At 37.6% G+C, this 11985-nt stretch overlaps 1 protein-coding gene across 1 annotated transcript; it reads left to right on the top strand.

The window, feature by feature from the left end:
• Window positions 1-7740: 7740 nt before the first annotated feature.
• On the top strand, window positions 7741-9563 carry jac1 (jacalin 1). The gene is made up of 2 exons (XM_087260548.1): window positions 7741-7797; window positions 8283-9563. The coding sequence occupies exon 2, from the start codon at window positions 8300-8302 to the stop codon at window positions 9245-9247; it is 948 nt and encodes a 315-aa protein (XP_087116674.1). The 5' UTR covers window positions 7741-7797; window positions 8283-8299; the 3' UTR covers window positions 9248-9563.
• Window positions 9564-11985: the final 2422 nt, after the last annotated feature.

The raw sequence follows: 11985 nt of genomic DNA, 5'->3' as shown, positions 1-11985 counted from the left end.
AGTTCCTATTCAAACCCAAATGCACTACATTAAAAAAAATGATATGTTGGCTTTAAAGGGTCACGTAACACCAAAACACATGTTTTGAGCTGTTGACAGTCGTATATGTGTCCCACACTGCTAAAAACACTATTAGGACACATATATTTCACTAAAAAGTAACAATTGGTTGTTTTTGCATTATTTTGAGCAAATTCGCACTTCTGGTTTGAAACAAATTTTTTAAGCTGCGTCACGGCCATGAGATCTTAGCATGTGTTCCAGCTTGTAGACTAGACGTCTGTGCCTGGGAGTCCCGTATTACGTCTCCAAGTGCGTTGCATTATTGCAAAAGTAAGGCCAGGTTCAAACCAATCAGCACGCTCTATTGTGCAACTTCATTAATATTCATTAATGTTACAGTGTAGATGGCAGAGACGCCACGTTTTGTTGGCAAAACAAGCGTGCAGTGTTGCTTTTATAATGTGCTGCAGTGAAGTTTTGTTTTCATTTTCTCTCACTGAGCACGCAGCTGGACTCACGTGTGGATCACAGTGCACGCGAACGGCATTCGCTGCTCGTCTCCTCTTAATAAAGACGCGGTTCTAGTTGCCGTGGATTGTCCTGTCTCTGCAGATTTGGTAAGTGAGCGACCAGTGCTCTTTCAGTTTGTTCGTATCTAACTAATTATTACACCGAGTGTAAACATGTTAGCACCACAACCAAACTATTACTGTCTTTTAGGATTTTTATCACATTTAGTGACCGGAATAACACACGCGGTTTTCTGACACTACCTGCCGTGTGCATCTAAGTTTCTGGGAAATGTGGAGGGTTTTTTTCTCTCATTCGATGTGCGGTATCAAACAATGCATGAAAAATACATATACATACATAGCAGCTCCTCTAATCAAATATCTCGTTTGTCACGAGGGGCATGAATGAATTCCCTGAATGAAAGAGCCAAACTGCAATTAAGGTCCACCATTTAATAATTTAGCAAATAATTCGATTACAGATGTCCATGTAAACACAGTCACTTTCTCCCCTGTGTTGTGTGTGTGAGTGTTTTGACTCTGAAACTCAGCGCGTGCTTAAATCGACACTCCCACTCCATCCCTCTTTTGCTCCTCCGACACTCCCCCCTAATAAGAGCTGGACACGCCCACTTTTCAGACTTTTCCCAAAGTAGAGGTGTGAAAACACCCTGCTGAAACAAGCGGGTTCATGGCCCTTTTATTAACTTTTTTATGTCAACAGGTTCCACAAAACCGGGTTAAGTTACCTTAAAGAAAGAATATTTATTTGAGTGAACTTAAGTTAGTTACATAAAGGTAATGTAATGTTGTTTAGTTCAATCAACACATTTATAATTTTGCTTTAATTTATTTACACTGTTAAAAAAATCTGTTAAATTTACGGAAAAATATCAGCAGTGGTTGGCGGGAATTTTCTGTAAAATTGTTTAAATTTGCAGAAAATAACCATATTTCATCAACTGATAGTCCACAAAAACGTGAAGTCATTCATTCAATGCACTAATGTGTTCATGTGTGTACAATTAGCAAACAGATTTTCACTGTATTAGTAACTATACAGTTACCTTTAAATAAAAGAAGATGCAGCACAACATCAGCTATCTTTAGTTCATATTGGACTTGCACACAGATCCTACTATCCTCCACAATGATTGTTTGGGGTAATGCATTATCGTATACTGTAAAATCCGACAGATAACTTTATCAAATGAAATGAGTGAAGTTAACTCAAAATTGACTGAAAGGTAATTCTACTCATTTGAAAAAAGTTTGAAGGCAATGAGTTAATTAATTACCTCATTACTTAAACTTAAATGGAGTAAGTTCAAAGTAATCATATAAAATAGCTTGGTTTGGTTTCCTTAAACGGTTTAAGTTGCCTTAAAGGGCCATGAAACCCCCTCGTTTCAGCAGGGTATTTTCACACCTTTACTTTGGAAAAAGTCAGAAAAGTGGGCGTGTCCAGCTCTGTTTAGGGAGGAGTGTCGGAGGAACTAAAGTGGGATGGTGTGGGAGTGTCTATTTGGGCACGCGCGAGTTTCAGTCAAAATACTCACACGAGAAAGTGATGGTGTATTTTTTACAGTCATTGTGTTTAACCTACATGGACATCTGTAGTTGAATTATTTGCCAGATTATTAAATGTTGGACTTTAACTGCAGTTTGGCTCTTTCATTCAAGGAATTCATTCATGCCCCTCGCGACAAACGAGATATTTGATTCGAGGATCTGCTCTAAGCGTGTATTTTTCATGCAATGTTTGATACCGCACGGCGAATGAGAGAAAAAAAAGCTCCGCAATTCCCGGAAACTTAGATGCACTCGGCAGGTAGCGTCAGAAAGCCACGTGTGTTATTCCGGTCACAAAATGCGGTGCTAACAAGTTTGCACTCAGTGCAATAGTTAACTTAATTCGATACGAACAAACTGAATAAACAAAGAGCACTGGTCGCTCACTTACCAAATCTGTAGAGACAGGACAATCACCAGCAACTAGAGCCGCGTCTTTATGAAGAGGAGACTACAAGCAAATTCGGATTTCAGCGTTTGCAGATGAGAACAGCTCTCAGGTAAACAATAATTCTCCTTAGACACGTAAGTTATTGTTGTCGAGCGTCACGTACACTGTTAATCCACACGTGACTCTGAGCTCTCACAGAGAGAAAAGGAAAATGAAACTTAATGGCAGCAAACTATAAAAGCAACAAAAAAAAAGCTTGTTTTGCCAACACAACGTGGCGTCTCTGGTGTAAACAGTGACACTAATGAATATTAATGAAGTTGCACAATAGAGCGCGCTGATTGGTTTGAACCAAGCCTTACTCATGCATTAATGCATCTGCACGCTGGAATACACGCTATTATGTCATGACCGTGACGCAGCTTCAAAAATTCGTTTCAAACCGGAAGTACGAATTTGCTTGAAATAACGCAAAAACAACCAATTTACACTTTTTAGTGAAATATAGGTGTCCTAATAGTGTTTTTAGCAGTGTGGGACACATATACGACTGTCAACAGCTCAAAAAATGTGTTTTGGTGTTTCGTGACCCTTTAATGCTGAGTTTAGACTGCAAGATGTTTTCACACTGCATGACTATCTGGGCTCGCGTTTCGTCGCTGCTTCGTCACCTGAAGGGAATTAGCCATTTCTCCTCAACTTTCAAAGTATTGAGCAAAGGCTAAGAATACTGATGTTCATGTGATTTTTCAGGTTTTTATTTTTATTAAATTTGCAACAATTTCAAAATTCTCTTTTTCCACATTATCATTATAGGGGATTGTGTGTAGATTGTTGAGGAAATAAAGTAGCTTAATTCATTTTGGAATAAGGCTGTAACATAAAAAATGTGGAAAAAGTGAAGCGCTATCAATACTTTCCGGATGCACTGTAGGTTTTACATAGCAGATGCCCTTCCAGCTGCAACCCAGTACTGGGAAACACCCATATGCTCTCACATTCACACACATTTATACACTAAGACCAATTTAGCTTATTCAATTCACCTATAGTGCATGTGTTAAGAATGTGAGGGAAACCGGAGCACTCCGTGGAAATCCACGCCAACACGGGGAGAACATGCAAAATCCACACAGAAATGCAAACTGGCCCAGCCGGGAATCAAACCAGTGACCTTCTTGTTTTGAGGGAACAGTTCTAACCATTAAGCTACTGTGCTGCCTGTTTTGTAGTCACTTTCAAATTTACAGCAAAAATAAATTAGGAAATTTCCCATGACAAATTGGGAGCCCTCGATCAAGTTTTGGCCATTTACAAGAAAAGGTTTGGGCACCCCTGCACTAGAAGCATCAAGGCCAATAGAATTATTTACAGGATGACTAGTCACACCAAATATTTTAAAACTGTACTGCCTATCCTTAAAGAGAGTGGCTTTGAATTGTCCTTTGCAGTGAAATGCACCCCCTGGGCTCTTAGGTTTCACTTAAACTCCTTTAAGTTGTGGCTTGTTCTTCAATGGGGAGAAGGTTTCTTAGGAATGACACGTATGTTTGCACCTGTATCAATCTTAAAGTCTATCTCAGTGCCTTGTATAGGAAGAGCGACTGTGAGAGTTAACAATATAGTGTGTTATGCTCTCTTGTGGTTTGTCTGTGGAAACTGCACCAAAGTTTCCCTTTTTCCCTTTGCACCTGTTGCAGGACAGTTTCCCCCCCTTTTTGTGATTTCTGCCTCATCTTTTATATCTCTATTCAGTTGCATGTTCATATACTGGAACTTCTACTGTATGTTAAGCTGCATTGACGCAATCTACATTGTAAAAGCGCTATAGACAAACATGAACTTGTCATGTGTTCTTTTAGTTGTTTTCTTTTATTGTTAAGCACTTTGTGACTCAATTTCTGGGAAAGGTGCCATAAAAATAAACCTTTACTTACTTACTATGAATTTAATTCTATCTGGTTAGTAGAAAAAGTTGTCTCTCCCCAATTATGCTCCTTTCTGCAGACAATGTTTTTGAAGTGTTCCAGTCAGGTTTCAGAGCTCATAACAGTAAAAACTGCATTAGTGAAAATAAAAAAGGATTTACTTTTAGCTTCTGACCAAGGGTGCATCTCACTATTAGTTTTACTCGATCTTAGTGCCACATTTGACACCATTGACCACAATATCCTCATAAATTGCTTAAATTCTACAGGCGTCCAGGAACAGGCTCTACAATGGTTTAAGTCATACTTAACTGACCGCTACCAGTTTGTGAATATTAATGCACAGCCTTCACAAGTCAGCCCAGTAAAGTATGGGGTGCCTCAAGGATCAGTTTTAGGCCCTTTGCTGTTTACAATTTACATGCTACCTCTGGGAGACATTATTAGAAGACATGGGATCAGCTTTCACTGCTATGCAGATGATACTCAATTATATATTTCAACTAAACCTGATGAGACGTGTGAACTGTCCAAGCTAACTGAGTGTATTAAAGATGTTAAAGACTGGATGACCAACAATTTTCTTCTTTTAAACTACAACAGAGAAAACAGTCATTATTACTTATTGGCCCTAAATCCTGTACACAGAAGATCTCGCAACTCAATTTGCAATTAGAGGGATACAAAGTTAGCGTTTGCGCTACTATAAAAGATCTGGGTGTCATATTAGACAGCAACTTAACTTCTGAAAACCATATATCCCATGTCACAAAAACTGCCTTCTTTCATCTGAGAAATATCGTTAAATTTCGAAATATGCTATCCATCTCAGATGCAGAAAAGCTAGTCCATGCTTTTATGACTTCTAGGCTAGATTACTGTAATGCTCTGTTTGCTGGCTCCAGCATCCTCTATTAATAAACTTTAGCTAGTGCAAAATGCAGCTGCCAGAGTTCTTACCAGGTCTAGAAAATATGATCATATCACCCCAATTTTATCCTCCTTACACTGGCTGCCTGTTAAGTTTCGTATTGAATTTAAAATATTACTTCTCACCTATAAAGCTCTAAATAATCTAGCTCCTGTTTATCTAAGCAACCTTCTGTCTCGCTACAATCCAGCTCGCTCTTTAAGATTTCAAAACTCAGGACTTCTGGTAGTACCTAGAATAGCAAAGTTGAGTAAAGATCGAGCCTTGGACTGGAATAGCCTTCCTGATAATGTCCGAGGCTCAGACACACTCTCACAATTCAAAACTAGATTAAAGACCTATCTGTTTAGTAAACCATACACACAGTGCATCACTTAGCAATATGATACATGAATGTGCTCCACCCAGGTTTCTGCATCTCGTTTATATACACTATGAACAGCAGCTATGCTAATTATTCTCTTTATTCTCTATTTCCACCTGGGGATACTCATCCTGAGTGCTTCGGTGACGCCAGCGACAGTTTCAAACTGTCAAAAAAATATATATATACAGCACCCCTATGTAAAAATAGCTTATCTTAACTTCTGCTGTTCGATCATGGCAGCCGGTGAGAGGATCCAGTGTAGTCCACACTCACTCAAAAACGTGGGTGGATGCATGCGCAATTTCAAAGCAAAATACTCACGGTTTGGGGGTATACTTTACTGAAGTTTTCTATGTGATGGTTGTTACTGTTGACGAATGGGTAGCATATGTAGAATTTACCCATTACTTATGAATTCCTTGGCTGGCTGCAATACTCAAGGAAATTTTATATGGTTTCCACAGATTATATTTACCGCTTTCCAAAATCACTTTTTTTCAGTGTGGCTATATTTACTCCCAATCTGAATCACCTGACACAAACCTGCAAACGCATCCATCCACTTGTGTGACTGGGATGAAGTAAGTCTTTAATGAGATCAACATCTATATGGGGAATGTCTGCTACACCCAATGAAAAATAAAACATTTAATTTTTAGTATTGTTTTCTGCTTTGGTTTTCTTTCAACACTGTTGACTACACCAATATTTCATGTTGTTTTTTATTGATATAAATAATTGTGAGTTTGTCCTTGCATCATTTAGTCTGTGAATGGCCCTAATCAATTTTAGTCTGGACCAGGGGTGCCCAAACTTTTTCTTAAGAAGAGCCAAAAACCAAACTTTATTGAGGCTAGCGGGCCGAAGGTAAACATAGTTGCCTTGGGTCATTATATAGTTTATTCAGTAACATTTAAAAATGAGTTGAAAACATTGCTTTATATTAACTAAAACAGTATTTTTTTTACATTTTACAATGAACTTATTACAGTAAAAATCTTATAACAGAATTACACTAGGTTTTACCTTGATTTGCTTCTAAATAGTCCTCTATCCATCAAATGACAGTATTCACGTTTGAAAAAATCTGATTCATTCACTACATTTAATTGAAAGATTTAATTTTAGTTTTCTTTTTTCTTTTTTTAGCTCAGAAATAAAACTATCAAATAAGGTTACGTCGAATTAGAAATGACAATCTCTGCATTGAAGGCATTTAACCCAACACTTCCCATCATTCTCACTTTCCTCTCAGATGGGATAGGGGCCAAAATCAAAGGTTACAATGAGCCCTACTTTGGGCATCTCTGGTCTAGGCTGTTAAAATAAACATTTTTTCTTTAATGTAGTATCTAAATACACATAAAATGATTTCTTATTACAAAAAATTGATTCAGCACACAGATTGTTATCTGTTTTTTTACCTTCAGTAATAAGCAATGCTCACAATTTGTAATTTTTACTGTTGATCATCAGTTGCAGTGCAAAAAAAAAAAAAAGAAAAGTACTTTTATATGAAGTAGTGCGTGCGTGAGAGAGAGGGTGAGAGTGTAAGAGACATTTTGTTCCCTTACTGTACATTAATATGTTTGAGAAAACCACCAGCAAAAAAGGAATGTATGATTATACGTTGTCATGGCTTTGCAATCATCTTTGCAATGTCAAAAACTTTGCAATAATTGTCGGTTATTATGTCTTTGTTTTGGTAATTATAACCTGCTCTATAGTATTTTTAGCCAATTATATTTCAGTGCCCCGGGTTGCATTCCACTCTTGTTTCTTTAGAATTCTGTTGTAATCTGTCAGATCAGATCAGCCCATCAATCACTAAAGCAGAGATATGAGAGTTTGTCTAATAAAATTTCTATTCTCGCCTTCCTCATAATTTTCTGCAGAATTTTTCTCAAAATGTGGTTATGAATTCCTGTCAAGAAATCAGCCATTCTTTTATTTGTGTGCAGATCTCTGACTCATGGTTTCGGGGTGTGTTTTCCAGATCTATTTAAGCAGCAGTTCAATCAAACATCTTTCACTTTTCAAGCTTTTTGATGAGCTGCTCTTGAGAAGAGGTGGATCAGACTACAGTCAGTTATGTAAGTATAATTCCTGTGATATACATCTAAAATATACTTCAACTGAATAACTAACAGCTTAAAACGTTGCAGGTATGAGGTTTTACAAAATTATATAATATAGCAGGGGGGTCAAAATGAATCGTTTCTTCAATGCACCATAATGTTGACGCGGACAATTCGGTATGCAGAGCAAATGTATGCGGAGCAAAATCACGAGAACACCAGAAACTGTATAAACTGTACACACAACACGAGACACTTCAGAATTGTCGAGGTGAGACTTCAGATTGCTCTGAGGTCTGCTCTGCACTTTCTTGTCTTTATTTTGGGGAATAAAGTTTTTTTTTTTTTTTTGTATTTAAAACCTCCTGTCTAATCATATCATGGTTCATTGCTCTTTGAATCTTCTTATATGTACTATCTTCGTAAATGCATAAAAATGAAACATATTATAATGTACCTGATGATAATTCTAATACTAATTTTGTGATGTCATTTTTCAGATCTAATTTTATCAAAGATGGTTTCCTCAACAACACTAGAGATAATTGGTGGTCAGGGAGGTTGTTCATTTTCATTTACTAGTGAAAATAATGGTGCCAGTTTAGAGAAGATCTGGGTTTGGGTGGGAGAATGGCAGATCAAGGCTGTCAAGGCTTGGCTTTCAGATGGTAGAGAGCAAATCTTTGGAGTACCATCTGGATCTTATCAAGAATATGTGTTTTCACCTGGAGAGTGTTTCACCTCACTGTCCCTCTGGGGGAACGGAGCAGGAACTCGTCTTGGAGCCATCAGATTCAAGACAACCAAGGGTGGAGAATTGTTTGCAAAGATGACAAGTTGGGGTTTAAAAACAGAATATCCCATGGATGTCGGCTCTGGTTATTGTCTTGGCATTAAGGGAAGATCAGGTTCAGACATCGACTGCATGGGGTTCATGTTTCTCAATGCAGTTCAGTCAGCAGTTCTCACCAATGTCAACTATCCCACCATCAACCAGCTGATCCCAAAAGTGGCCACAGAGGAGATCAAGTCGGTCAGTTTTGAGAACAAAACATCTGTTAAGCAAGAGCAAAAAGTTGAAACCTCAAAGAAAGTGATCAAAACATCTTCATGGTCTATGACTAAGAGCTTTTCATCAACATTCAGTATGGAGGTGAAGGCTGGGATTCCAAAAATTGCTGAAGTTTCTACAGGATTCAGTGTCACTTTTGGAAATGAAAGCACCTATAGTCTGGAGCAGTCAGATGAGAGAAATGAAACTCTGACCACCACTGTTAAAGTCTCACCAAAGAAGAAGGTGGATGTTCACATCACCATTGGCAGAGCCAGTTTTGACCTGCCGTACACTGGCACAGTGAAGATCACTTGCAAGAATGGCAGTGAGTTACAGTACGAAACCAAGGGCCAGTACAAAGGAGTCGCTTACACTGATATCAAAGTGAATACAGTAGAAAAAGCTCTGTAATGTCAAGATGGATTGTTTTTGGCTGGCTTCTGAGTTCACCAGCAATGATTCAGCTCATTTACCTATGATTATGTTTTGTCTGTGCTCTCATTTCTCTGACCCACTTTGAATAAGTCTTTCCTTAATCATTTAAAAAAGAGAAAATATATACTCAGCACTGTCTTTCAGATAAACTTTTCTGTTTTAAAAAAGATTATATAGCTTCATAGATTCTGTAATTTTGTAGTCAGTACCAGATTATTTCATTTACTTTATGTAAGTAAACGTTCAATAAAACATTTACTAGCATTAATAAAATAACTGCATTTAAAATGAACTGTGTGTTTAAATGGTGTTGTGTAACAAATGAGTAAAAGCGTCTGAACTAATATATTATTTTAATTGCAGTAAGTTAAAATTATATATATATATATATATATATATATATATTATATTATATATTATATATATTATATATATATGTGTGTGTGTGTGTGTGTATGTTGGAACTCAATGCTATGAATATTGCAGTTGTCAACACGAGTTAAATTTGAAATTTTGGGCAAGCGCCAAATTGTCTCAGTCATTGAACTGGCTTGAGGGCTTATACCATCACGATAACAGAGCGCCAGTTGACTTGAATAGCTGCATGAATAATTTGGCCGCAGATGTTCTGGTACCCTTCAGCTAATTTAGTCAATGATTCAATTACCCACAATGGGGCTTTACAGGATTTTCAGTGTGAACTGCCTCACGAGACACTTTTGAATTAATCCTTTACATGGTCATGTGCTCGCCTTGGGCAAATCCTGCTAGATGTACAATTTCGTAGAGACAAAGAGAAATTAATGCATTTGAATGAAAGACAATCTCTTAAAATGTTGAACTAAGGCAGATGTATCTTTGAATTGTTAGAGGCTAAATGATCATATGCATTTGTTTATATTGCAAAACATGCATTTTTGACTCGAGAAGGTCCATACTGGCTCCAAAAGCACTAACTGATAAGATCAGGGCCTGGTATGTGGATTTTGGGGGTTTTACAATGTGGTCACATGTTGATTGGTCAGTTTTAATGTCTCAGTATTTGGGCTTTAGTCACATGGTCAAGAAAGATACAAAATAGGTGGTAAACTCAGGCTCTGCCTCTTTTTCTGGCCTGTCTTTCCCTGGTCTGCGCTCTCCTGCTCTGCTCCTCTATCAGAGAGTCTATCTCCTCAGCCTCTTTGAGGCCTTGTTACGCCCTGTGTGGCTCGGAGGATGAAAAAAGGCTTAACATAACTATGACAACCCAATATTTTAAGAATTCCTCTGAGATGTTAGCTGCTATAAATCAACACAGACAACGACGTGGCAAAAAAACTGGTTCGATTTATTACAATAAAGATAAAGAAGTGAATATTTAAATCACCCAAAGTATATTTACAATATACAATAAATGCAAAAAGTAAACAAAAAATACCTGATGGAGGGAAGGAGAATAAGCGGTGCCAAATCAAAGAAAATGACAAATTAAACACCCGCTAACTAATCCCTCCCACACCTCTAAATAACTAAAGAGAAATATGTAAATAAGAAAAAAACATCTTCAGCGTCACACGCCCCTTACTCAACTGCACTGACTAGAACAAACATACATATGGTAGCACCCGCCTCTAACCTAGTGGAATAACAAAAAAATCTGCTACGTGTGTGTAAAATGTAAGTCACGTGACATACTTCCCTTCACTTCACTTCACTTCCCTCTAGATATTTTTAAATCACAAAAACTCTTTAAAGCGAACCAGAGCACAAGATAGGTACCAAAAGTAACAAAAACACAGCAGCAACAAGCAACATAAATCCCTCCCTCATCTGGGCTGAGTCATCACTGGAGTGTTTAAATAACACCCATCCTCTTCTGATTGGTCCACTCGGGAGAACTCTGCCAACCAATCGGAACACCTAGACTTTAGAAGTATAGGAGACAGCAAATAGAAACAGAGAGGGGAGGAGGGAACAACAGAGCAACACCCCCAGGCATGTAACAGGCCTACTTGCTCTGTCTCTCTCTCCCTCCCCCTGTGCCTTTCCATCTACCTCTGGTAACTTTAATTTTACATTTAAGCTGGGTACAATTAATATCATATTTTTTAGCATTTCATTTTTTAGCATTTTATACAGTATTTTGTGCTTAATTCAGTTGTAACCAGAGAATTATTGTCATTAAATCATCTCATTATCAAGTATTTGTGAATTACTTTTGATTTAACATCAACACTTAATAGCTCCATATTGCATTACGATATAATCACATAATATCAACGCTCTCCCACATTCATAGCTATTAATACTGCTCTTATTTTTGTTTTTGGTATGAGATTGCAGAAGAATGGTTTGACTAGAAATGATCAGTTTTTACCATCATGCTGATAACTTTTTAGTCACTCGGCAGAACTACAGTTCAAACCGCTGTGGTTAAAACCCATTCATACAATATCCTTTTCTAATAGGCGAGTTTCTTGTATATACACAATTTTGGAATCCATGTCCTTTAATTTATTCATGACTTGTTTAACTTTTTAACAATTTTGAAAACCTCTGGAGTACGAAGAAATGAAATTAAGTACTCCTTGAGACAGCTCTAACAAATGATAAAAATATATCCTCTTTGCATGATGAAACTAAATATAAAAAGAAACAATGGCAAATGCTTGAATCAGTGTGCAGTAAGATGGGGGAAGAGGATGACTGAGCGCATAGAACCCAGCAGGGGCGGA

The sequence above is a fragment of the Danio rerio genome, chromosome 7 (assembly GCF_052040795.2).
Source record: "Danio rerio strain M-AB ecotype USA chromosome 7, GRCz13ab, whole genome shotgun sequence".
Lineage (NCBI taxonomy): Eukaryota > Metazoa > Chordata > Actinopteri > Cypriniformes > Danionidae > Danio > Danio rerio.
The sequence above is the reverse complement of the archived record's forward strand: the minus strand, read 5'-3'. Positions and strand labels throughout refer to the sequence as shown.